The sequence below is a fragment of the Cnephaeus nilssonii genome (assembly GCF_951640355.1).
Source record: "Cnephaeus nilssonii genome assembly, chromosome: 1".
Classification (NCBI taxonomy): Eukaryota; Metazoa; Chordata; class Mammalia; order Chiroptera; family Vespertilionidae; genus Cnephaeus; species Cnephaeus nilssonii.
In genome coordinates, this window is record NC_137072.1 from 52105277 (window position 1) to 52133045 (window position 27769).

The 27769-nt window shown below is 35.0% G+C and overlaps 1 protein-coding gene across 5 annotated transcripts in view; it reads right to left on the bottom strand.

The window, feature by feature from the left end:
• RAP1GDS1 (Rap1 GTPase-GDP dissociation stimulator 1) overlaps positions 1-27769 on the bottom strand; it is a 130448-nt gene that overhangs the window by 54165 nt on the left and 48514 nt on the right. For all 5 annotated transcript variants that reach the window (XM_079766485.1, XM_079766484.1, XM_079766483.1 and 2 more), the window contains exons 3-4: positions 23808-23930; positions 18823-18948 (exon numbers count right to left, since the gene is read on the bottom strand). In XM_079766485.1, the coding sequence (XP_079622611.1) occupies positions 18823-18948; positions 23808-23930 (249 nt within the window). The remainder of the gene's footprint in view (positions 1-18822; positions 18949-23807; positions 23931-27769) is intronic.

The window sequence follows — 27769 nt, forward strand, 5'->3', positions numbered from 1 at the left end:
TATGTTCTCCCATGTAGTGGGCTTTCTTGTTTTGTTGATGGTTTCTATTACTGTACAGAAGCTTTTTATTTTGATGTAGTCCCATTTATTTTCTCTTTCATTTCTCCCTAGGAGCTGTATATGAAGATATTGCTTCGGCATATGTCTGAGATTTAACTGCCTGTGGATTCCTCTAATATTTTTATGGCTTACCGTCTTATGTTTAAATCCTCTATCCATTTTGAGTTTATTTTTGTATATGGTATAAGTTGGTGGTCTAATTTCATTTTTTTTTGCATGGATCTGTCCAATTTTCCCAACACCATTTATTGAAGAGAATGTCTTGACTCCATTGTATGTTCTTGCCTCCTTTGTCAAATATTAATTGAGCACTACTGGTTTGGGTCGATTTCTGGGTTCTCTATTCTATTCCATTGGTCTACATGTCTGTTCTTGTGCCAGTACCAGGCAGTTTTGAGAACAGTGGCTTTGTAATACAGCTTGAAATCTGGTATTGAGATCCCTCCTACTTTGTTCTTCTTTCTCAGGATTGCTGCAGCTATTCAGGGTCTTTTTTTATTCCATATGAATTTTTGAAGAGTTCCTTCTAGGTCTGTGAAATATACTGTTGGTATTTTAATGGGGAATGCATTGAATCTATAGATTGTTTTGGGTAGTATGGATATTTTAATGATGTTGATTCTACCAATCCATGAACATGGTATGTTCTTCCATCTATTTATGTCTTCCTCTGTCTCTTTTTTAACCCTTTGCACTCGCTTGCTTTTTTCTCGATTCCTTTATTCTAGTAAATAAAGGCATTTAATGCTAACCGTGTCAAGTCACACTCAACATCTGAGTGCAAAAGGTTAAGTGTCCTGTAGTTTTCTGAGAACAGGTCTTTTACCTCCTTAGTTAAGTTTATTCCTAGGTATCTTAATTTCTTTGGTTCGATGGTAAATAGGATTGTGTTTTAAATCTCTCTTTCTGTTAGTTTACTATTCGTGTATAAAAATGCCACAGATTCCTTGGCATTAATTTTGTATCCTGCTACACTGCCAAATTATTTATTAAGTCTAATAATTTTTTGATGGAGTCTTTAGGATTTTCTATGTATACTATCATGTCGTCTGCAAATGACAGTTTTACATCTTCTTTTCCAATTTGGACACCTTTTATTTCTTCTTCTTGTCTGATCACTATCCCTAGCACTTCCAGTACTATATTGAACGAGAGTGATGAAAGTGTGCATCCCTGTCTCGTTCCTGTTCTTAGGTGAAATGGTTTTAGTTTTTGCCAATTGAGTATGATGTTAGCTGTAGGTTTGTCATACAAGACTTTTGTTATGTTGAGGTATGAGTCCCCCAATTTCCATTTTGTGGAGGGTTTTTATCAGGAAAGGGTGTTGGATTTTGTCAAATGCTTTTTCTGCACCAATTGATATAATTATGTGATTTTTATCTCTCAATCTGGTTAGTGATGTATCTCTTTTATTGATTTGTGGATATTGTACCATCCTTGCATCCCCGGAATAAATCCTACTTGGTCATGGTGTATGATCTTTCTAATGTAATACTGGATCTAATTTGATATAATTTTGTTGAGGATTCTGGCATCTGTGTTCATGAGGCATATTGGCCTGTAGTTCTCTTTCATTGTGTTGTCTTTATCTGGTTGTGATATTCAGGTAATGCTGGCTTCATAGAATGAGCTTGGAAGTGTGCCTTCCTCCTGAATTTTTTGGAATAGTCTAAGGATAGGTTTAGTTCTTCTTTGAATGTTTGGAAAACTCCCCAGTGAAGCCGTCTGGCCCCAGGCTTTTGTTTGCTGGAAGCTTTTTGATGACTGCTTCAATTTCTTCCATAGTTATCGGCCTATTGAGATTTTTAGGTTCTTCCTGATTGAGTTTTGGAAGGTTGTATTTTTCTAGGAATATGTCCATTTTCTCTAGGTTGTCTAGTTCATTGGAACAGAGTTGTTCATAGTATTTTTTAACAATTCTTTGTATTTCTGTGGGATTTCTTGTTATTTCACCTCTTTCATTTCTGATTTTATTTGGTTCCCCTCTCTTTGGTTCTTGTGAGCCTGGCTAGAGATCCATTAATCTTATTTATCCTTTCAGAGAAACTGCTCTTGGTTTCATTAATATTTTGTTGGTTTTTTTTTGTCTCTTATGTCATTTATTTCTGCTCTGATCCATATTATTTCCTTCTTCTGCTCACTCTGGGGTTTTCTTGTTGCTCTCTTTATAATTCTTTAAGTTGCAGAGTTAGTTGATGTATTAGCATTTTTTTGAGGTAGGCCTGTAGAGCTATAATTCCCTTTCAGGACTGCTTTCACTGTGTCCCACATATTTTGGATTGTTGTGTTTGCATTGTCATTCGTTTCCAGGATGTTTTGAAATTTCTTCTTTGATCTCTTTGGTAATAACCCAATCCTTGTTTAGTAGCATGTTATTCAGCTTCCAAGTGTTTGACTTGATTTGATTGTTTTTATTGTAGTTTATTTCTACTATTATGCCATTGTGATCTGAGAAGATACTTGGTATGATTTCGATCTTCTTGAATTTGGAGAGACTTTGCCTGTGACCCAATATGTGATCTATCTTTGAAAATGTCCCATGTGCACTTGAGAAGAACGTATATTCTGTGGCTTTGGGGTGAAATGTTCTGAAGATGTCAATTAAGTCCATCTGATCTAGTGGGTCATTTAAGATTGCTTTCTTTGCTGACTTTTTGTCTAGAGGATTTATTCAGTGATGTCAGTGGGGTATTAAAGTCCCCTACTATGTTTGTATTGTTGTCAATCTCGCCCTTGATATCTTCCAGGAGTTTTTTTATGAATTTGGGTGCTCCTGCATTGGGTGCATATATGTTTACCAGGGTTATACCCTCTTTTTGTATCAATCACTTTAGTATTATGAAGTGGCCTTCCTTATCTCTTGTTATGGGCTTTACTTCGAGGTCTATTTTGTAAGATATAGGTATTGCTACCCCGGCTTTTTTTTCATTTCCATTTGCCTGAAAAGTATTTTTTCATCCCTTCACTTTCAGTCCGTGTGAATCCCTTGTTCTGAGGTGGGTCTCTTGTAGACAGCATATATATGGGTCATTTTTTTAAATCCATTCAGCCACTCTATGTCTTTTGATTGGAGCATTTAGTCCATTTACATTTAAAGTTATTATTGATAGGTACTTGTTTGTAGCCATTTTTATTTTTTGTGCCTGTGTTCCTTCTTACCTTTTTATTTCTTCTGCTTATACCAGTCCCTTTAGCATTTCTTCCATTGTTGGCTTTGTAGTGATAAACTCCCTTAGCCTTTTTTTTTTGTCTGTGAAGCTCCTTATTTCCCCTTCAATTCTGAAAGATAGCCTTGCTGGAGAGAGTATTCTTGGATTCAGTCCCTTGCTTTACATCCCTTTGTAAATTTCCTTCCATTCCTTTCTAACCTGATGTGTTTCTGTTGAGAAATCATTTGGTAATCTAATGGGAGATCCCTTGTACATAACTTTCTGTCTCTCTCTCTTGAAGCCTTTAAGACTCTCTTTGTCCTGAACATTTGCCATCGTAATTACGATGTGTCTTGGTGTGGGTCTTTTTGGGTTCATTTTGTTTGGGACTCTCTGTGATTGTGTGATTTTTTTTCTTCCCCACATCAGGGAAGTTTTCTGACATTTCTTCAAATAGGTTTTCTAACCCTTGTACCTTTTCTTGTCGTTCTGGCACTCCTATTATTTGTATGTTGGTTCGTTTCATGTTGTCTCAAAGCTCCCTTAGGCTCTCCTCCTGTCTTTTAATTTTTTTCTCCAACTGCAGTTCAGTTTGGTTGTGTTTTGCTTCCCTGTCTTCTAATTTGCTAATTTGGTCCTCCGCTTCTCCTAGTCTACTATTGAAACTTTCCATGGTGTTTTTTATTGCAGCTATATCACTCTTTATTTCTTCTTGATTCTTACATAAGTTGATATTTTTCATCCATCTGGTTTATGAATTGTATTGCTCTTATTCTGATTTCTTTTTCTGACGTACTGCATGCTTGTTTCACTTAGCTGCTTTCTGGCTATTCTTCCTTTTATTTCCTTTGAGGGGGGGTTTCTTTGTCTCACCATTTTTGCTCTCACCGAAGGATCTAGTTGTTGAGTCGTGCAGAGGCTGCTCTTTGGGCAGCAATGGCTCCTTGGGTGGTAGCAGCTCCTCGGGCGGTGGCTGCTCCTCAGTTGGCAGTGGCTCCTCTGGTAGGTGCTGTTTGCAGCAGTGGTGGCTCCTCTGGCTGGCAAGGAGCAGGCTGCTCACGCAGTTGCTGCTCCTCCTAAAATTTGTATTTTAATTTTCCATAATTATAAGATATCCAACCACTGGATAAAGTGTAGCCCAGCAACTCTTTAAGCCCTGCTATATTTTTTTAATGATGACTTGTCACACAAACTAGTTCTCAGCATAATTATGATCTTTCTTCACACTAGGTAAGAGCAGGGCTTTACATTTAAAGAAATACTGCACTTCCAGTACTGTTAAGCAGCCAAAAGCAGGAAGTAGTAAAATATTATGTCTCAAAAAATATTGCTACTAAATTTATTTCATTACCAGGTACAAACTATAGAGTAAGGCTGAAAAAAAAATATCTAAAAACACCACTGAATAAAACTATCGTGATGTATTAGTCTATCCTAATTTCTGATTTTACTTACATTTTTCCCCAAATAGGCGGCAAATATTTCTCCTTAAGGGCAGCAAATGCCTAGTACATAATAAGCACTCAATATTTATTGAATGACTGGGATCTTTGGCTAGAATTTGGTAAGTTAGCATTCACTTTGAGCATGAATGTGTGTGCACATTTTTATGTTTTAATCACCACATATGGTTTATGCTTCATTTTCTTGAACTTTATTTCACTGAAATCATGTTGTATTTATTGTGCTATGCCTACCTTCTTACACTCAACAATATGTTTGTAAAATTCATCCAGTTTTATGCTTCCTTGCTGTACTATATGCATTGTATGAACGCATCACATTTATTTGTTCTTTTGCTGATTAATACTTGGGTTGTTCCTAGGTTTGAGCTATTATTTATAATGCATAGACAGTATTGTTGGTTCATATAATCTGTACATCTTCCACTTTCTTGATAATGACAAACAGGTTTCCAAAGCCAGTGTACATTTCCTCCAGTAGTGTGTGAGCTCACCTCTTCACTACTACTTCGGTATTATTTGATTTTTAAAGTTTAGGAAATTTAATGGATGAGGTAGAAACTATTCCAGAATATAAAAGGAGCAAGTCTTTGTGACAGTTACTCTGATGTATGTTCAGTAAGGCTGTTAATTTTGTATCAAGAGTATACAGCATATGAAAAAAGAAACCCTGAACAGTTTAAGTTAAGGAGGGAGGGGGGGGGGGAAGAGAGAGAGAGAGAGAGAGAGAGAGAGAGAGAGAGAGAGAGAGAGAGAGAGGTGTAAATGGATACACGTATAGATATTAGAATTTGAAAGAAAAAAGAGAGACAGCTAATAGAAACTGACTATAAAACCTATGTAATAGTATGACTGAAGTAAATTCTGGAACATTTTTACATTCATGTTTACAGAAAAGCCTTATATTTGTTATCATCTGTATCATCACCAACTTTCCTACATGAGAAGTTAAAAGGCTCAAATCTTTGAAAAGACTGAGGAGGACAATTGGGAGGCAGCATGGTACTGGGTGTGAAAGAAGTTTCAGCATAATTATGATCTTTCTTCACACTAGGTAATGTGCACCATAATAGTAAATTCTGTCTAAAATTAATTTTTCTAAATATTGATTTATTTTTATAATTTAAAAGTCTATAAATTTCATGCTACTTTATACTTTTGTGGTTTAATATTACTTCATTTCTTCTTATAAATTCTCTGTATGAAATATGTTAAAAATCTATTTTTAAAACTATGCCTACATACATATTTGATATTAGTTTCCCTCCCACCCCCTAATTATTTATATGATAACAGGCTCTTGGTTCCCTATGTATCCATTTGGTCAAACTACTAGAAGTAACAATCCTTTGTGACATCAGGAATAGTTACTGTGCTAATAATATGATGCAGCACCTCAGAATATTATGACTCCATGAGAGAAATAAAAAGCAGGAGCTGGTCAGACTAATAAGCTTTCATCTAAAATTTTTTAAAATTAATATTTGGAAACATGAAAAAAGTATGTGTATGTAGATATACTGCTGAATTCATTATCTTTTGTGTTTTCAAATAAGTTTTAGCAAATGAAAAGAGTTCCCTTTTAACATTCTAAAGTGTTGTGGATTGTGCTCTGCCTCTCTCTCTGTTCCTATAAAAGCAGCTTGCACATAACACTTGATAGGTGTTAATTAATGATGTTGGCTGTGCATAGGCTGCACACACATGCACACACTACAGTGAGGCTTAACCTTTTGCACTCAGATGTCGAGTGTGACTCGACACGGTTAGCATTGGTAGCAGGAATCGAGAAAAAAGCGAGTGCAAAGGGTTAGGAATGTTGGGCATAAAGATTGATTTTTAAGATTACTTAATTAAAAGCACCTGTCCATTCCCTGCCAATCACCGAGGGAAGGGATCCACCAAAGGGGGATGTGGGCACCTGCACAGTGAAGTCAAGGTGATGTAAGGAAGGTACTTGCCTGTCAGTCTAGCCCAGGGAACCATGGATCGGCTGGGAGGAAGCCACTGCAAGCATGCGTAATCTTGGAAGGTTAAAAAATCTCCAAAGAGTTCCCTCTCTATCGTGCCCCTTGTTCCCTCTCACTCTCTTGCTCCATGACCTGCACTTGCCCATGCTCTAGCTGCCATGTGGTCTTAAGCAGCTGCATGGCCCATGGCCATGAGGACCCCACGGGCAACAGACTGCAACTGGGAATACAAGTTAAGCTAGCCAGATGCTGGACTGGACTGTGCTTTGATATGGAGCAAAAATTCTGGTCAGTGGCCTTAACCCTGCTGAAGACAAGATTGAACTTTTTCCATGACGGGACAAAGGGAAATGGGACATTTGAAAACAAGGGGTTTAATTCCATAAAAATAAAGATCATCTATTATTTTTTTAAAAAAGAAAAGATGACTTGATAGCCCAAGTGAAAGCTAAGGCACTTAGCAGACAAATACAAATGACTTTTTTATTGTATATGTACTTTAGACACAATGCTCTGATAAGTGGATTAAGATAACTTATAAAAAACACTTCTTCTTACATTTCAGCTCTGATTTTGTTTTAAAAAATTATGATTAAATACCAGCATTCTTAATTAAGACTTGGAAAATATGAATTCTAACTCAATCTTCCTTCATTAAATCCTAAAAATGGTATACTGAAATACCTTTGCCTATCAGTTCAGCAAGACAATACTAGCATAGTCTTAGTATTAATTGAGAATCAATTTTTAAAGATTCATCTCTGAAAAGTTCTTTAGTATCTTTTCTCAAAAAATCCTTTTAGAGTCTCCAGGAACTTAAATATTAAGACCAATCTATATAATAGTTGTCAAAATGCAACTAAATAGAAGTCGGTAGACAAAATCTATTTCACATATAATTGGTAGGAACTTGAAGAGGCAAAGAGGCAATAACACAATTCCTATATCATTATAAAAATTCATGGAGAGTCACACATCCATTCATCGAGATCTATTTTGAAATCAAGTAATTTCTAAAACTCCAAGAGATGTGCTTTAAAGAATAATATTTACAAGCACAGTAAAGAATGAACAAATTATACAACCGTTTAACTTTGTAAAATTACAGGCCTTGTAAAGTATGAACAAGCCCTTAAACTGTACTGCACAATCTTTTCACAGGTCCCTGTCACATTGCCCATGATGACCCATCCAAATAGTCACAACTCTATAAAATTCCTCCCTTTCCCAACCTCTGCATTCTTCACAGGAAATGATTCCTACTTCAGAGAGAAACAGAAGACATCTACGAAAGATAAAATCTTCTTTCCTTTTTTACCCTCTCCACTATTAAATGTAGAATTATAGGTAACTATTTCTAATCACTTTCAGTATCTCATAAATTAAGTTCAGTTATAGCTAATTAAGGGCAAAGGAAAGGAAGAAGATTTATTTCAATAGAAGGTAAAACTTTTTCAAGTAAAGAAAACTGTAGATATGTCATAAGCTTAAGGTCTCTAAAGACGTGAATGGAAAGAACATCTTATGATGAAATCCTAGGACTAGTCTTGGTTGTTAGAATGGGAATTATAATTTCTTTGTTACCTAAAATGTTAAATGTTAATTTAAGAATTCCGAAGAAAGGTAGAAGTTATTTTTCAAATTTTTAAAAATATATATTTTTTATGGATTTCAGAAAGGAAGGGAGAGGGAGAGAGAGGCAGAAACATCAATGACAAGAGAGAATCATTGATCGGTTGCCTCCTGCATGCCCCACAGTGGGGATCAAGCCTGTAACCCTGGGATGTGTCCTGACTGAGAATCAAACTGTGACCTCCTGGTTCATAGGTCGATGCTCAATCACTGAGCCACAGTGGCTGGGCTAGAAGTTTTAATATTAGAAAAATTGTAATATCATTGAGGTAATGACATAAAAGAATTATATAAGCTTTGAGTTTTATTAAGTTTGACCATAAGATAGCCCCTTAATTTCTGTTGATGTCAGTTTCCTGATCTAGAAAAAGGAGAAGGAAACAACTGCAGAATGCCCTTTTAGATATGACATGCTCTTATTATTTCTGTTCTACTGTGTCCTTTTTGTGGACAGAGGAAGCAATATGCTGTGTGTGGGTTTTTCCTTTAACACATTAAAATAAAACCTTGAATTTTGCCATTGAAGCTTTCCAATCATTAATCATTATAAACCAGACTCTCATTTTTATTTTCCCCAGGTAACTATTACTAGAGCCTAAAAAGACTAATGGCAAATAAGTAAAAAATTCGTTTTATAAAGTAAGCTGTAAAGCTGAGTTATGAATACTTTCCGGCTGAGTTCTGAAATTGATACTGTCTAGAAGCAATAATCGTTGATATACTCTTAGTGAACAAAAGGTGATTCAGAATAGATGCTTAAAGTCAAAACAATTATAACTTGTCCTAATCGGTTTGGCTCAGTGGATAGAACGTCAGCCCGCAGACTGAGGGGTCCCAGCTTCAATTCCAGTCTGGGCACATATCTTGGTTTTAAGTTCCCCGGGCCCTGGTCAGGGTGTGTGCAGAAGGCAACCAAAGAGCCCATTAGTTCTCAGTGTATTCCAGCCACAGGTATTAAGAATTTTAGATGCCTTAAAAAACTAAATGAAAAATATTACTGAGAATCCCCAAACTATCCCATTGATGAGTTAATGAAATGATTGAATTACTTAAATTTACCAGAATTCTAAGTAAATAATGCTCCAAATAAACAGCAAATGTCTTTATTAAAATGTGATTTTTAAAAGTTAATTGTGATCTTTAAATTTATATGAATTGAAAAAGAATAAAATACCAACATTCTTCCTAAAAATTTAAAACACAAATTCATGATGCAGGTTTATTCATGAGTATATTCTTAGCCTGCCTTTCAGATTCGGTAGTTTAATATCTTTATCTGTTTGAAATGTTATGCTTTTGTGATACAGACTAGGAGGAAGAACACATGGAGGAAAAGGGAAAAGCAGTTTATTAAAAAACTTCACAGAAATTAAATGTTCATTATGTTCATAAGTATATTCACGTAAGATCTGTAAATTATGATTCCATAATACGAAGTAGATTATCCAGCAAAACTAAAATATTTTAGGAATAATATTAACTATTACTGATTAATGACATACGGTACATTGCATAATCAGTCAAGTTATTTAAGACCTACGATCAAATTAGCATTTATTCCCCTGCCTTTATCAATCTTTTGCAGGATACCTATGATGTTTCACATACTGAGTTAGGTTTGAGAAATACAAAGACAGTTATTCACTGTTAAGTAGAGAAAAGCATGAAGGAAAATATTTAAGCAATAAACACAATTAAGTTTTCAGAGTACAATGGAAGCACAAATAAAGAAATTAGTTTTACCTAGAGGGGTTAGAAAAAAAAGATTCATGGTCATATTTCCCACAATGTCCTTCAAGTCCTTTTCTGTATTTATTATATGAACAAAGAAAAAAACAGTACGTACTTTATTGTTTAGATTTCTGATGGATTTTTTCTTCCTTAGCAACTCTATTAAGAAAAAACTTATGCAACATAAACTATATAAATTTGAAAATGTGTAATTGATGAGATTTAATAGTTCTGAACAACCCAGAAATTACCAACACAATAAAAATATCAAACATTTCATCACAATCAAAAGATTACTCATGTTCCCTTACAGATCATCTCTCCCTTGCCTCTGGCCCTAGATAACCCACTGTTTTCTGTCACTATAGATTAGTTTGCATTTTATATCTGTGGATTCATACAGTATGTAATCTCTTATATCTAGCTTCTTTAACTCAGCCTAATGATTTTGAGATCAATCAATAGTGGCAGGTATGTTAAGTGACTTACTCCTCTTTACTACTGAGTAGTATTCCATTGTATGCCTACATTACTATTTTTACTTTAAATCCATTCATATTTATAGAGATTTGGTATGTTTCTAGTAGGGGGCTATTGTGAATATAGCAACTATAGAAATACACCAGTCCTTTTCTGAAGCTGATTTTAATGTAAAACTTTTCTAATTAATCTTGCAATAAATAATCACCCAAATCACAAAATGAGAAAAAAATTAGAGCTAAAAGAAATACGATGTGATAAGAAGTAAAATCTGGAAAAGACTATGAAGAAATTAAGTCACAGCGATTCAGAACAATAAAGAGGAAAAAGGCACGAGACCTTCATGTAAGATTTATGCAATTGATCCTACTCTCAGAAATCATGAAATATTTTCACCTGTAGGCTTGGCTATTAGTTTATCAACTTTAACATCAAATTACTTTTTAAAAAGTTGCCTGTGATTTCCACACAGTTATGGTTCCCTGAAAAATTAGAACCCATAAAAATCTTTACTAAAATTTAAAATGCAATTTACTCATGATCCAGGTGCAGATAAAATGCATGAAAGCCTAGATATAAAAGCAAAAGCTATAAATGTTACATCAGTGAAATTATAAAAATGACTCATGAAAGAAACAACCACCATGACTGTTAAATATTCATATGTCAAAAAAGAAGCATAAAGCTTCTTGTGACAGAACATTATATTCAGGTTTAGTCTGCCTTCATGCAGGAAAATTCCAAATATTTACATTGATAGTGCAGGATCAGGAAAGCACGAGTCCCACAGATGCAGTTTAAAATTAGGTCATGGCATGGCAGTTGGTAAGACACAGCTCATGTGTATCTGCTGAGAGTGGTATTAATTTCTGTAATCCAATAGATTTCTTACATCAGTCAAAATTTTTTGACAATTATACTTTTTCCAAAAAGCCTTTATATAATAATGGAACATCTATAAATCACCAGACATTTGCTAAAGAAATCACTAAAGTTACTCTATTTCCTATACTTTTATATACTTATTTTATTAGCAGAGGATTGTGGTTACATATAAAAGAACTGAATTATTTCCATAAAATTTTCTTAAATGACTTCTAAAGAGCATTCAGGTAACAATGGAAATAATTTATTGCTCCAATTTCTTAGTCCAACTGCTCAAGATCAAAATAAAATTTTATTCCAATTATTTTAGGAATAAAAGATGCTTTTCTATCAAACTATTTCATGCTTAAAATAAATCATGCTAGCCTATGTATATGTGTATGTGTGTATATGTGCACATGTCCATACAGCTCTGATTTAAAATTCAACTTGAAGTGATAACAGCACAGTTTCTCTAGAAGTACAATTATTCTACTCAGCAGGAAAAAGGTTAATTATTCACCTTTAAATAGTATTTATCTTTTAATTTCCTCCCAGCCAAGGGAAATACCCCCAACTTGTATCAGGGACAATTTTGATTAGAAACAGAGAAAGTTCTGAGTAATAAGCTTGGTTTCAAAGAATAAAAATAGAAAAATAAAAACTAAAATTCAAAAAGATTAAATGACTATTTAGTAGATGGCAGAAGTGGAAATCCTACCAATCTGCAATATTTCCAGGACATATCATTATTTATATTAATTTTAAAATGAACTATATTTCTTCAATAAACAATGCACTTATTTGCTTAATTTCTAAAAAATGGTTCCAATTACTACTCCCATTATCCACTTATTTTTATTCTGATTTATTGTGTACTCCATTATTGTTCACAAGTTGTGTACCTTTGTGCATTCTATTTTCTCCACCATATTAAAAGCTCTTTACTGGCATGAATCTTTTTTAGAGTTCATGATAGTGTTACACAATAACATCTATTTTCAACTATGTATGTAGGACATCTTTACAAAGGCGTATTTTCATGTAACAGCCATAATTACTGTCTCTAAAAACAGCAGTTTCATTTATTCTTATATACTCGTGTACAACAGATTAAGTGACGAGAGTTGAAGAATCTTATTTATACTTATTGGCTGATAATTTTAAAACTCAATATTGAAAAATGTAGGGTAAAACAAAGACCTGAAAAACCCTTTAATATTATTAATCAATGCTTAACCTAATTTATATCACTGAACTAAACATTTATTTTAAATGCCAGACATGAATAGTTCCCTCTTGACTATAAATACACTTTGATTACTGACGCAATTTCACAGCATATATGTACTGGTATTAATACATACTTAACTACCCAATTTGCATTTCAAAATATTATAGAATTATTGCTAATTTTTTCAGCATTTATAATCAGAATAATGAATTCTTCCTTCATCCATTACATAAAAATAGTGTGGCATAATTAGAATCACTAATATACAAACAGGTCCATGCATGTATTTGGACATCCTTTCCATTTATACTTGAAGTCAATGAAATAAACAATATCAATTGCACTTCATAAACACTGGCTTTGCCAAACCGAAATTCCATATCATTTTGAATAATAATTTATTCATTAGTAAGAATCCTAGTTTCTTTATTCTACATAATCCTATATAATCCTATATAATAAAAGCCTAATATGCTAAGTGTCTGGTCATCTGCTCAACCAATCAAAGCGTAATATGCTAATGATATGCTAAAGCCACTCAACCACTTGCTATGACACGTACTGACCACCAGGGGACAGATAGTTGACTGGTCAATCAGTCCCTATGACCTGCACTGACCACTAGGGAGCAGACGCTCCAACCAGTACGTTAGCTTGCTGCTGGGGTTGGCCGATCGGGACTGAGTGAGACAGGTTGGACATGCCCTGGAGCCTTCCTGTGGTTCCTTCCTGGCTGGCCAACCTCCCGCTTCCCTGCCCAGTCCCGATCATGCACCGGAGGGGGTCCCCCAGCCGGGCCTGCGCCCTCTCGCAATCTGGGACCCCTCGGGGGATGTTGGAGAGCCGGTTTCGACCCGATCATGCAGGCCAGGCCAAGAGACCCCGCAGGTGCACAAATTTGTGCACCGGCCTCTAGTATCATATAAGATAGTATGTCATATAAGATTCTTAAGTATGCATCTTTCCAATAACAGAACTAATCCTATATAATAAAAAAGTAATATGCAAATTGACCATCACTCCAACACACAAGATGGCCACCCCCATGTGATCAAAGACTGCCACCCCCATGTGGAAACAAGATGGATGCCACAAGATGGCCAGCAGGGGAGGGCTGTTGGGAGGGGCCAGGCCCGCAAGAGAGGGCAGTTGGGGGGAACCAGGCCTGCAGGGGAGGGCAGTTGTGGGGGGACCCAGGCCTGCAGGGGAGGGCAGTTGGGAGGAACCAGGCCTGTAGGGGAGGGCAGATAGGGGTGACAAGGCCTGCAGGGAAGGGCAGTTGGGAGCGACCAGGCCTGGAGGGGAGGGCAGTTGGGGGGGGACCGGGCCTGCAGAAGAGGGCAGTTAGGGGCAATCGGGCCAGCAGGGGAGCAGTTAGGCATTCATCAGGCTGGCAGGGTAGTGCTTAGGGGGTGATCAGGCTGGCAGGCAGAAGTGGTTAGGGGCAATCAAGCAGGCAGGCAGGTGAGCGGTTGGGAGCCTGCTGTCCTGGATTGTGTGAGGGATCCCAGATTGGAGAGGGTGCAGGCTGGGCTGAGGGACACCCCCCCCCACGTGCATGAATTTCGTGCACCGGGACTCTAGTTATATAATAACAAGCATTAATTTTATTTCTGTAAAAGGGCATAGTTGAACTCTTACCATTTGCAACAGCATGGATGGACATGGAGAGCATTATGCTAAGCGAAATAAGCCAGTCGGAAAAAGATAAATATCACATGATCTCACTCATGTGGAATATAATGAACAACATAAACTGATAAACAAAAATAGATCCAGAGACAGAGAAGCATCAAACAGACCGTCAAACTTCAGAGGGAAGGCAGGGGGTGGGGTAAGAGAGCAACCAAAGGACTTGTATGCATGCATATAAGCATAACCAATGGACACAGACACTAAGGGGGTGAGGGAATGTGCGGGGGTGGGGTAGTGGCTGGGGAGAGGTCAATGGGAGAAAAAGGAGACATATGTAATACTATATGTAATACTTAAAATAATAAAGAATTTAAAAAAAGAAACAAGAAATATAGAGAGCAAGTAAGGTGTATAAAGTTTCAGCAGGTGGAGTAAGAGAAAATTCCAGAAGGGCGCTTAGGGCAGGAACTACATCAGACTTCTAGGGAAGAAACTGCTAAGAGCTCATTAAAAATAGTGTTTTTTCCCTCATCTGCCACCACTAAAGCTCCTCTTCCAATGATCAACAGTGACCTGAAGCCTTCACTCAGTACTAAGAGAACTTATGAACTCAAAATTTATGAAACTGTGAGCATTCAGAAAATAATCAAGTAAATTATTAAGAGGTGGAAAATAAGGCATAAAAAATTAAAAAGATTCAATTTAAACAGCAAAAAAGGCAGTTATTTAATTTTAACATATATTAATTTGAATTATATGTGTTCTCTGGTGTATTAAACACAGATATTTAATTTCATGTAATCATTTTCTTCAAGCTTCTACTACCTAAATTTAAACAGTATATCCCATATCAATTATTTCCTAGCCTCAAGCAGTAACATCTACAAACAGAAAAAAACTTCTTCCATCATCAATTTATCCCTATGAATTATAAAAGGTGTAAATTTAATATGGAGCTCTTCAATACTATAAAGCTATTTAAATATATCAGCAATTTAAAATGTGCACAGCTATGTAGACAAAGCTAATACTGAAAGAAAGGGCAAAGACAGCCATATAAGGAGAATAAAATTAACTCATTTTTAAATTATGTTTAATTACAGGCCAAAGATGTTCATTTCTGAAATGTTTAAATGGTTTGTTTTTTTTAATTTATTTTAGAGAGAGAGGGAGAGAGGGAAACATTAACCCTGACCAGGGGTCAAACCTGCAACCTGGGTACATGCTCTGACTGGGAATCGAACTGGCGATCTTTTGGTGCATGGGACAATGCTCAACCAACTGAGCCACACCATATTAGGGGTAATACTTCTGTTTATTTAAAATCACATTCCCTAGCATATTCCAATCACAACTTTGCTGATTTCTAAAAATGAAATACAATTTTCTTCTTTGATAGAAAAGGTGTCAAACTTCTCATAAGTTATTTTGCCAAAGTTCCAGAGCAAAAGAGTTTTAAAATGTTGCTTATATAAAAAGTCTGCTTGGATAGTTCTAAAGAGAAATCCATAACTGAAGTGCCTTGAATACTTTCTGGAAAAACAGAAAAAAAGACCAGGTATTTTAATGTTTCCACAAAGCGATTCTTTCATTTCTATATTCAAGAGAGAGCCTGGGATTTAAAAAGTTCATCAACAACTAAGCCTCACTACGTCCCATTGAGCAGTTTTATCGTCTGTTACCAGATGTTATCATTATGTAAGATTGTTTCCTCCCATTAGGAAGCTTTCCTAAGATCTGGTAAAAGCTAGTAAAACTGAAATCTAACCTACTTTTTTCAAAAGATTTCCATGGATTTAAATTTAACTGAAATATGCTAGCAAACACTTTACCTTTTAAGTGTTAAAATAAAAATCTGTAAAATAGGCACACATTTCTCAAATTTATATCTCTAACAGTGAATTCATTATGGTACTTTACTATCATAAACCTAGAATTATTCTGAATAAACCCACACAAAAAAAGTTATTCATTTAGAGTATATAAAATGTAAGTAAACTGATTATTCTAATGTGTAAGTTTAATAAAACACAAATGTGAATTTAAAACATGTTATTTATAAGAAAAAGACTTCTTGTATTTATAAGACTGCCATGTGTAGTTTTCTATTATCCTTCATTCTTTGAAGGATAATAGAAAACTACATTCTCAAGATGGAAAGTTAAAATTAATTAAAATAGAAGCCATTCAAAACTTTTTAAAAAGAGAAATCTAATTTCTGGGTTCTTTCAAACTGCCAATTGTCATAAAATATGAGAAATACATTTCAAGTAAATTCACAAGTCAACTACATAGCATCATATTTATAGACTTTTATGTTATTCTTGTAATTCAAATATAGGTACTATGCTTTTCCTACAATTATTTGGAAAAATCAATAAGAACTCACAGAAAATTAATTTCAAATAAAAGGTAAGAAAACATACATTCTTATGAAAATTATATGCATAAGCAGGACACAATGAACACATTTCATCACATGATTTGTAGTAATAAATTACTTCTTATATTAATTTTTAAGACTACTAACTTCATTTTTCTTAAAAAAAGATTTAAAAGTATAAAAAACAGCCTGTATTCACTATGCTCAATTTTCCATGGAACTTTAATTTCCATTAAATTAAATGAGAATAAAGTGGCTATAAATATTACAGATAAATGAAATTTAAAAAACGAACATCATAGCCTAAAGATTTTATACCTTGTAAGAACAGAGTAAATGGATATGATAAAAACACTATAATAATGGACTGCGGTTTCATCAAAATAATAATCATATTAACTAGACATTTATTACCCTAACTTCAAGGTTCTTTAGTACACAGGAAATAAAATTACACTGTGCCCATAACAACCAGAGCAATATGAAACAATAAATCACTATGGGTGTTTCTTCTATTTTAGCAATACTAATTGAAACTCAAGGCAAAAGTACACTAAACAGGTATCTCCTATGTTCAAACAATGGGTAATTCAAGAATAACTAAACTAAAAAAGATTAAAAAATACTTTGGATAGCCTTAAATTCTAAAAATAAAACAGGATAGTAATGATCAATGCTCTCCAAGTACATGCCATCAATCACTCACAATTACTCTGTAGAAGTCTTTATAATATACATTGTTAAAATTAATCATATAAAATATAAATAAGTGGTTCATTCTTGAAAACTAACATTGTAAGCTATGGTATTTAATAAAAACATTAAATATGAAAATGCAAATTATAAATATACAGCACTAGAATTTTGTAAATAAAGTTAATATTCTAGCAAAAAAGAACTAGCATCTATTTCTTCAGACATAATAGTTAATGTTCCAGAAAAAGGAAGGAAAGGAGAATATATGAGGCTAACCTTACCACCACTGCTACAGACAAGTTATGACTGAAAGCTGTAGTTTTAATCCTTTTTTCAATTTCTTTCTTTTATCATAAATGAATATGTTTATGACCTTATGTAATATCTGGTTTACATGCACAAATCACTATTGGAAACACTGCCTATTATAAAAATGCTTTGTCTTGTGTGTTTATAACAAAATAGAGCTCATGTAAAAGGTGAATTATAAACTCAATGGAGAAAATAAGCAATAAAAGTTATCCTGGTTATATAATAGAATTAAATTCCTAGGAGACTTTAAAGGTGAAATTTAAAATATTTGTTTTGGGCTCAGAAAATATAAATCTAAGGAAAATCAAGATAAATCTAATTAAATTAAATATACTCAAAATCTTTCTATATTTTGCTTACATATATGTGGCAAAGGAGAAGTAGGAAGTGCAAAATTTTTGCAATATATCCATATCCAAGTTCTTGCTTCCTTTTTTGCCTATAACAGTGTATTACAGAAAATGGTGAGGGTGACAATGGCTTTGTGACAAATAGGAATGGACTCAACGCAGATGTAGTAGACCAATCTAGCTTTTGAGAAGGTAATGGTTTTTATGAATGGTTTTACTGAATTGCAAGTAATTAAAAGTGTATTTGGACTGCCCTGGCCGGTTTGGCTCAGTGGATAGAGCATTGATCTGTGGACTGAAGGGTCCCAGGTTTGATTCTAGTCAAGGGCACATGCCCAGGTTGTGGGCTTGATCCCCAGTGTAGGGCGTGCAGGAGGCACCCGATCAATGATTCTCTCTCACATTGATGTTTCTATCTCTCCCTCTCCCTTTCTCTCTGAAATCAATAAAAATATGTTTTTAAAAAAATGAAATAAAAATGTATTTGGACAGACTTCAAAACTTTAAAAAACTGTGTTCATAAACATTCTCATTCAGAGATAGTACTTTAATAAAAACTAGTTAAAAAGATACATATATATATTTAATTAAATGCCGCAATTTCTTAGAAACTGACTTACTTTCCTCTGAAAATATAATTTGTGATAGCAGAGGAAAAGCACTATCATTTCCTATAATTTCTTAGTTAAGACTAGTATGGCCCAAATTTCCACCAGTTCTACAATGAGCAGAGCTGTCATACAGGCCCATGTTAGTGGCTTAGCCTAGAAAAGACAATGCTAACATTAAAAGGGAAATTAGTCTGAAAATCATAATCTTTAAACAAAAGTTTATAAGTGTATCACTGATATTTCAACACTTACGGCTATCATAACATATGTTTCCTAGAGCCCTGCCCGTTTGAAGCAGCACTTCCTGGTCTTTGCTATTTAGGAGCTGCACCAGTGGTGAAATCAATCCAGCATCCACACACGGAATTCGCATGAACTCTGAAAATAAAAGACATATTTAATTAAAAATCTAAAAATTCACAAGTTACATACTATGTTCCCTAATAAAATAAATACTATTAAAATGTTTTAAGTGGCTTACTATTTGAAGAGTACATTTCTGTTCAAAATTACCATTGGTACTCTACTACATACTTCATGAAAAAAGTACACAAAAAATGAGTGGAGTTGCATTTTCCTTTGCTGATAGTCTGCCATAAACCAGAAGGATTTTTAATTAACTTACTTTATACCTAACTTATCACCATTTTCTTATAATAATTGTATGTGCTTAAGAGCAGCATGTGATGGTGGAAACATTGGTAATGGTCTTTCCATGAGCCTGATAATGAAAGTACAGCAGGTCCTCAAACAGCTTGTTCTGTTTAATGCTGTTTTGTTATAATGCTGATGAGATGCAGTAGAAATCTAACTTTTGTTTATATCAAATAAGCCTATGGTAAAATCAGTTTTGTCATCCATTGTTTCACCAGAATTCCATGAACCTATTAATGACACTAAGTGAGGACTACTGTATTACAGTTACAAACTAAGCCATCAAATTGCATAATTTTCACTCTATGTTCTCTAGAAATTCAAAATACAGTATTTTTAAAAGGTTCAAGTGATCATCTTATATAATAAAGAGGCAATATGCAAATTGACCATCACTCCAACACACAAGATGGCCACCCCATGTGGTCAAAGATGGCCGCACCCATGTGGACACAAGATGGCTGCCATAAGATGGCCGGCATGGGAGGACAGTTGTGAATGATCAGGCCAGCAGGGGAGGGCATTTGGGAGGGACCAGGCCTGCAAGGGAGGGCAGTTGGGGCGGGGGGAGGGCAGGCCTGCAGGGGAGGGAAGTTAGGGGTAATCAGGCCAGCAGGGGAGCAGATAGGCGTTGATCAGGCTGGCAGGGGAGTGGTTAGGGGGTGATCAGGCTGGCAGGCAGAAGTGGTTAGGGGCAATCAGGCAGACAGGCAGGTGAGCGGTTGGGAGCCAGCAGTTCTGGATTGTGAGAGGGATGTCCAACTGCCCGTTTAAACATCCCTCGAGGGGGTCCCAGATTGGAGAGGATGCAGGCTGGGCAGAGGGACAACCCTCCCCCCCGCCCGTGCATGAATTTTGTGCACCGGGCCTCTAATTCTATATAAAAGGCTAATATGCAAATAGACCAAATGGCAGAACAAGCAGTCGCCATGAAACACAATGACCACCAGGGGATAGATGCTCAATGCAGGAGCTGCCCCTGGTGGTCAGTGCGCTCCTACAGGGGGAGCGCCGTGGTGGTGACAGGAGCCTTTCCCGCCTCAGCAGCAGCGCTAAGCCATCGTCAGACATCCCCCAAGGGCTCCCAGGCTGCCAGAGGGAGCAGGCCGGGCTGAGGGACCCCCCTCACCCCCAAGAGCATGAATCTCATGCACTGGGCCTCTAGTTATAAATATACCTTTTCCATTGATAAGACTCAAAAGAACCATCTATTCCTTATCTTCATTCCTACTCTTTATTAAAATTCATTTTATGGATCACTCACATCTGCTGTTGTACCCATACATTTGATCTAAAGCCTCAAACATATTCTTATACTTCAAACATTATTTTCCCTTGGCTTTACAATATACCATTCTAAATTCAACAACTCCCAATGATACAATCAGAGTCATGATTAGACAAAGTTTTATACAATGTCTCATGAGGGACTAATACAAAATTTAAGGATATAAAGATACCTAATTGATGAAAGTTCTCTAATAACCAATATTAGAATCATCCTTTTGAATATCATGACTTACTGAATGTTCTAGTCAATAAAGATCTAGTTCTTCAAACTATAATTTATCCTACTTAATCCTTTCATTCTCTTTCAGAGAGGGTCAACTCCTTAAATGGTACCACAAGTACCCTCATAAACAATATCCCTCCTTCCCTTCATTTCAAATTCTTAGAGCATATCACATAGGGCTATTATGTGAACTGTTACCTCTGAAGCAGCTTCTTTTCCCCCTAACATAGCTATAAGTCTAGAGGTATTCCTCTCTACCTAAATAAAGAATTGCATTTCTATCATATCTCTTACTTACCTCTAAACTACTGAAAATCCTCTATAAACTCAAAGATTAAGAATATTTTCTTACTTCTAAAGCTAACCTTTAAGTATATTGTCAATGTTTTGTTTTGAACTCAGTATTATGAGATATTCTATTACCTACTGAAAATTATACTATATAATAGTACTTCCATGGTTTCAATGACTATAGAAGATGACACATCAGTCTACTTGTCTACCTCTTAAATGGTTACTTTAGAATCTATAGATTTCAAACCTTAAAATAACTTTGTCACCAACTCAAATTAATCAAATTAAAGGCAGATCTTCATTATTCTTTTCATCTCTCCCAATGGCTAGTTTCCAATAGGGGCATATTTAAATGACTACAAAAATAAAAGATTTAGGAACAGTCTGATTTGCATTCATTTCATAAATGGAATCTGTGGTTATATCTTATTGTTCTGCTTGTTTGTTTTATTGTTGGTATTCTTTAGGTAATGGCAGCATTGATGAATTACTATTTTTCTTTGCTTTTATGTTCTAATTGTCTATATCAACCTATCTTTTAAATTTTTGATGCTATAATTGATATTCAGTATTCTTGAAATGATAAAGGGTAAATAATTATAGGAAAATTGTGGATCAAGTAAAACTGTTCTGAACTGAATTTTTTATTCCAAAGCATATAAAGAATACTTTAACCCAGCCAGTGTGGCTCAGTGGTTGATTATCGACACATGAAACAGGAGGTCATGGTTCAATTCTGGTCATGCCTGGGTTGCGGGCTCAATTCCAAGTAGGGGTGTACAGGAGGCAATCAATCAATGATTCTCTCTCATCATTGATGTTTCTCTCTCTCTCTCTTCCTCTCTCTGAAACCAATTTAAAAAAGCAAAAGAATACCTTAAATATACACAATGTTATATTTCAATTAGCTCAATTTTTAAAAAAAGAATAAAAAGTTAAAATTAGTATATTCCTCAGCTTTTTCAGTCAATGTAAAAGAAACACTACCAGTCCCTGGAGAAAGTAAACTTCTTCCAGAACCTTTTCTTTTCAAACAATTTACTTTTTAAAGCAAGGAGTGAAGCCCTCGTTAGCTAGTTTTAAAAACATGAAGTTACCTACTTCAGATGGATAAAAGTGAAAACATACCAGTAATTTTTCAGAAATATGTTTAAAATAAATTGATCTACATACAGAAATACAGATACTATTACAGAATGACTGTGATGGTCATCCTCTCTCAAAGTGGTACCTACTATCTACATCCCTAGTTTCTGGAAATCTATATTGTTATTCTAATGAGATTAAAAATCAACTACTTGATCTGAAAAATAAAGCTGCTTTGCATCTAAGAGTCAGATAGTGGTTGGTCTATATCCGTGGTCAGCAAACTGTGGCTCACGAGCCACATGCGGCTCTTTGGCCCCTTGAGTGTGGCTCTTCCATGAAATACCACGGCCTGGGCGAGTCTATTTTGAAGAAGTGGCATTAGAAGTTTAAGTTTAAAAAATTTGTCTCTCAAAAGAAATTTTAATCGTTGTACTGTTGATATTTGGCTCTGTTGCCTAATGAGTTTGCCGACCACTGGTCTAGATTAACAAACCATTTCTGAGGGGGATCTATTTTCAAACTAAATCTGCTTCCTAAGTTCTTTGTTGTCCTGAGGTAATCACTACCAATTCACAGCAGTTCAAATCTGCTTGAAGTACATGAAATATTTCAAGACCTGAACGTTTATGACCAGCTGAATCCAAAGCACAGTATAGTGATAATATAATTACAATAGCTACTTGTGATTTAAATATAAAAACCTTACTGAAGCCTGAAAGACATTTAGAGAACCTCTAAACAAATGAAAAAAATTTCATGGTAATTTTCTTTTTGGTAATACATTTATGAACAAGTTGTTTTACTGGGCCAAAAACAACATATATTGGTATTGTACAACGCCACCTGCCATAGTGATTACACAAATGAGGCCAGAATTTAAATTTTTTTTTCTTAAAAGTGCAACTTACTAAAATAAAATGCCTAAAATAATATCAAATCATATAATGAGACAAACTAAAGGTATTACATTTAGTATGGCCCTCCCTTAATGTTAAAAATTGCTTTAAGTCAGGGTTTTCTCAAATTGACCAAATTAAAAAATCATATGCAAATATTTCTGCTACAATAAATTCTTGCAAAGAATCTCTTATTAGATATAAACTATATGTAATGGGATGGATTAGCTATTATATGATCTAAGCTTTGCTGTCATTATTGTTTTTCCAGAGTATTCTTAAATGGAAATTAAAAAAATAAATGTTTTCCATGAAGGTGAATGCAGAAAACAGATCATATATTCCAACTGCTCTGTTGCTGTCAAGTGCCAATGTCAGGAGGATAGACCAGACTAAAAATAAATAGTTCAAACCTGGGTACAACACAAACAATATATACATTTAAAAGAATAAACTAAGCTCTCTGTGACAATAAAGATAAATGACTCAGTGGCAAGTTTAAGAATCCTATAACCAAAGTAATAAATGATATAGGTACAGCAAGGACTAGCAGTGTTTTCCTTTAATTCTACTCTAAAAGAAGGGAATAGCAGATGCGAAATGTATAAATAAAATGACTATAAGTATAGTCATTTTAAACAATTACATGAAAAAGGCAAAGAAAAGAGAAATATAAAAAATGAAAAATGTCTAATCTACAAAATTAAAACATAAATTAATAAAACATACTGACAATTAAGGTGTAAAACTGAAGATGTTCCCAGCAGAAAAGTTCTTGAGGAAAACCTCACCATTTTTGGCTACTTCAGCTATGATGTTAGCTACTTTGGCTGTGCAGGAAGACTGTGGAATCAACAGATTTGCAAACAATTGAAGTATTCCACTTCCTTGGATTTTTTCACTTGTTTCCATATCTGAAAGAGATATACACAAAGAGCTTCAATAATAATCTTCAACAATAACCTGACAATTTTATATACAATACATTCTTCAAGAATTCTCACCATCCAAATAAAAATTTGTTCAGTAAACACTCAAATGTATGCAATTTATATAAAACTAGAGGCCCGGTGCATGAAATTCATGCATGGGTAGGGTCCCTAGGCCTTGCCGCGATCAGGGCCGATCTGGGCCTTCCTTTCCCCAGCTGCCAGCTGGGGCCTTCCTTTGTTCCATGATGACCCCTGGTGGTCAGTGCACATCATAGCGGGTGATCAAATTCCCGGTCGGTCAAATTCCCAAGGGGACAATTTGCATATTAGCCTTTTATTATATAGGATTACCTTCATTTCCACAACATGCTTTTGAGTTTTTGTACAAAACACTTTATAATGCAATCTTTTGTCTATCTACAGTCAGATTATAAAGGAATTCTTTCTTAATATACCATTTGTATACTAAACTTACTTTTCAATGTCAGTTCCAAGCCTGTCTGTTCAGAGTAGGAATGTCTTTTTTCTACTTCCCTTGTGAATTCTGTAACAGTGTATTATTTTTACATATATTTACACACTTGGAATGATTATAAAATCAGTGTTTGTTAACATACTAGAGGCCCAATGCACGAAATTCGTGCAAAAGTAGGCCTTTGCTGCCTCGGCCCTTGCAGCCCCAGCTGCCTCAGCCTTGCCCGGAAGGTCATCTGGACAGTTGTTCTGCTATTTGGCTGTTCAGTCGATTTGCATATTATGCTTTTATTATTATAGATAGTTCATTTTCAAGATTTAAAAGAATCTACAGAAATGAATAATTTTTGTGTGTGTGTGTGTAAATGCCTATTTTCAAACTGATGACCATTCTGGTCCAAGCACTGCTGATAATGCAAAGCAATGGAATTGCAAACATCAAAAATCATTTCACTTGGTCTTTATGCATCCTCAATTTGTCGACTGTTGCCGGTTTTGTACCATAAACTTTATCTGTTATGTATCTCCATTAAAAAAAAAAAGTCTAGTGGCACTTTAGGATAAATTTTCTTTGTTCAAAGCTTAGTCTGACTTCACATTATTTCATATCAGTTAAACCTGAAAAGGAGTGAAAATTAAGTGAGTTATCAGCTGTTAAAGTGTGTATACATTTTTTTTTTGGACACTATATATATGGTGGGGCAAAAGTAGGTTTACAGTTGCCTACTTTTGCCTTACCCTGTATATACAAATTTTATGGTTTCCCATATGCTATCATACATTTTTTAAATAGCAATTAAATGAGCAAAAAAATCACCTCATATTTTATATGAAGAGATAGAGGAAACTATAATTCTATATGACTACCATGTTTTTCATTCAACTCTTCAAACCACCACTAATGACGAAAAGAAGTAGTGAACAGATTTAGTGATATAGAAAGTCAAGAGACCTCTACTTCTATCTTTGATAATATATAAAGAACCTTTCAATGAAACCAAGTCACTTCATGTATCTGTTATTAAAAGCATGACCTATTAAAATAAAAGATAACAAGAACACCTGGAATGAAGATGCAAATAAAGAAAAACTCAAGGAAATAAAACTTAAAATTGCTATTTGATGCTGAACAATGAAGAAGCATAGCAGCCCTATCTGGTCTGGCTCAATGGGTAGAGCGTTGGCTTGTGGACTGAAGTGTCCTGGGTTCAATTCCAGTCAAGGGCACATGCCCAGGTTGCGGGCTCAATCCCCAGTAGGGGGCGTGCAGGAGGCAGCCAATCAATAATTCTTTCTCATCATTGATATCTCAATCTCTCTCTCTCCCTCTCCTTCCTGTCTCTAAAATCAATAAAAATATATTTTTTTAAAAAGAGGCATGGCATATGTTTAAAGACAGAGTGGTAAGCTCATTAAAACATTCAGTTTAAAATTGCTTCTATAGATCCTCTACCTTTACATACTTTAGATATACACACTAATAAGAGAGAACTCTAAAGATTTCTTAAGAGACTAGTAGCTGATGTGATCAATAGAGTAGGAAAAATAGTTTTAGTAAAATAATTTGAGAAATTCTACAAAAATAATGCATTTCTTTATAGTAAGTGCAGATTAGTGCAGTGTTTTTCAAACTGTGGGTCCCGATCCATTAGAAACTCTGAAATGCATTTAGTGAACAAGGACCAACAATTTCTTAAAGAGACCAGAATGAACAACACCAGCAAAAACAACAAAAGAATAGGACAAATTTTGCCCAGAGTAAGGTAAAAACACTGTTAGTGAAACTTTGAATTATATATATGCACATGCGTAATTAACTGTATGTGTATGCCTACTGTATGTAAAATATATTTCTAACCACACGCTCTGGTAAAAATGTTAAGAACCGCTTTGCTGTGCACTGCTTGACTACCCAGGGTTACAGAACCATAACACTCTCTTAAATCAAGAGACGCTCGAGTTGTCAAATGACTAAAGCAATAGGAAAGAATATAGATAATTATACTTCCATGTATTTATTATCTTTGAAAAAGTAATTTGCAAATCATTTATATGTGTTTGTCCATGACATTGGTACTACAGATCAAGTAACCAAGATTATGCAATGTTGAAACTCCATCCATGCATTTTCTTTTCCTAGCATAAGCATAGTGCATTTTCACACAGCTAGTACTATTTTAATTTCTAACATTTTATGTACTACAAACGATATATGTAGTACTTAAAACAACCTTATTTATTAGTTGAAAAAAAACCCCACAAAAAACAGATGCCCAGAAAAATGAAGTAAACTTGTCTAAAAGTCACCCATCATACTAATCACAGAGCATAAACATCAACTTCAGATCCTACTGAACTAACAAATTGAAATGTATGTCACCTGGCAACCACTGGTGTTATTTTTTACAACAGAAAACTTAAGCATAAATAGATGAAACCTGTCCTCTTGTATGCTGTCACTTACTAGATTTCTTACAATTCAGATTATTCGAAATGTCATGTACACATGATGGGGACATAAACATAGCAGTTGTCTTTTTAGCAAGCCCATTTATAAAATATAATGTGCCTTTTTGCTTTTGTTTTGTTTCATGGATTAAAATAAGTTTTTAAGGTACCATCTGAAAACCTCACACCAAATTTCCATTAATTTTTTTTTTAAGCAAGAAGCCAAAAAGAAAACCCAATTTTCCATAGTAAACTCCTTCCTTTTCTGACCAGAAGATGTACAACCTTAGATTGCCCCAGGGGTCTTGTGCCACCATCTGCTGGTGCTAGGACAAAAGAGCAGCAGTATGGCATAAGGCATGGATCATGATTAAATGTGAAGTCGAGGCATTTATGTGCTTGGAGGCAAGCACTTAACTGCAAATCACCCATGCGTGTCTCCCTTTGACTATAACTGAAATAAAGGCTTAACATCAGAGCTGATGGGGAAAGAGGAAAAATGAAAACAATACAAAATTCTTGTACTCCGATGAGACAGACTTTTCACAGATTATAATCCAAGGAATTGGAAGAAAAGGTATACTAAGATGAATCAAGAATTTGGGAATATTGTCAGAGAAATAAAAGGAATAAATATAATCCTCTCTCATGTAAATCTGATTTATAATTAAAAAAAATCTAACAGGAATTCTACTTATTTGCTAGCATCTGGATTTCTATATAGGTTTAGAATTTAAATTCAACAGTTGGGAATTACCCTTCTTTCCTGTGGCATAAATACACCAAGGACCAAATACTGCTTATCACTAAAATGTCACTGTTCAATAAAAAATTACAAAGTTTCAGCCTCATTTCATATATCTTTCTGCACTGGCATTACACTGCATTTCAAATGCATA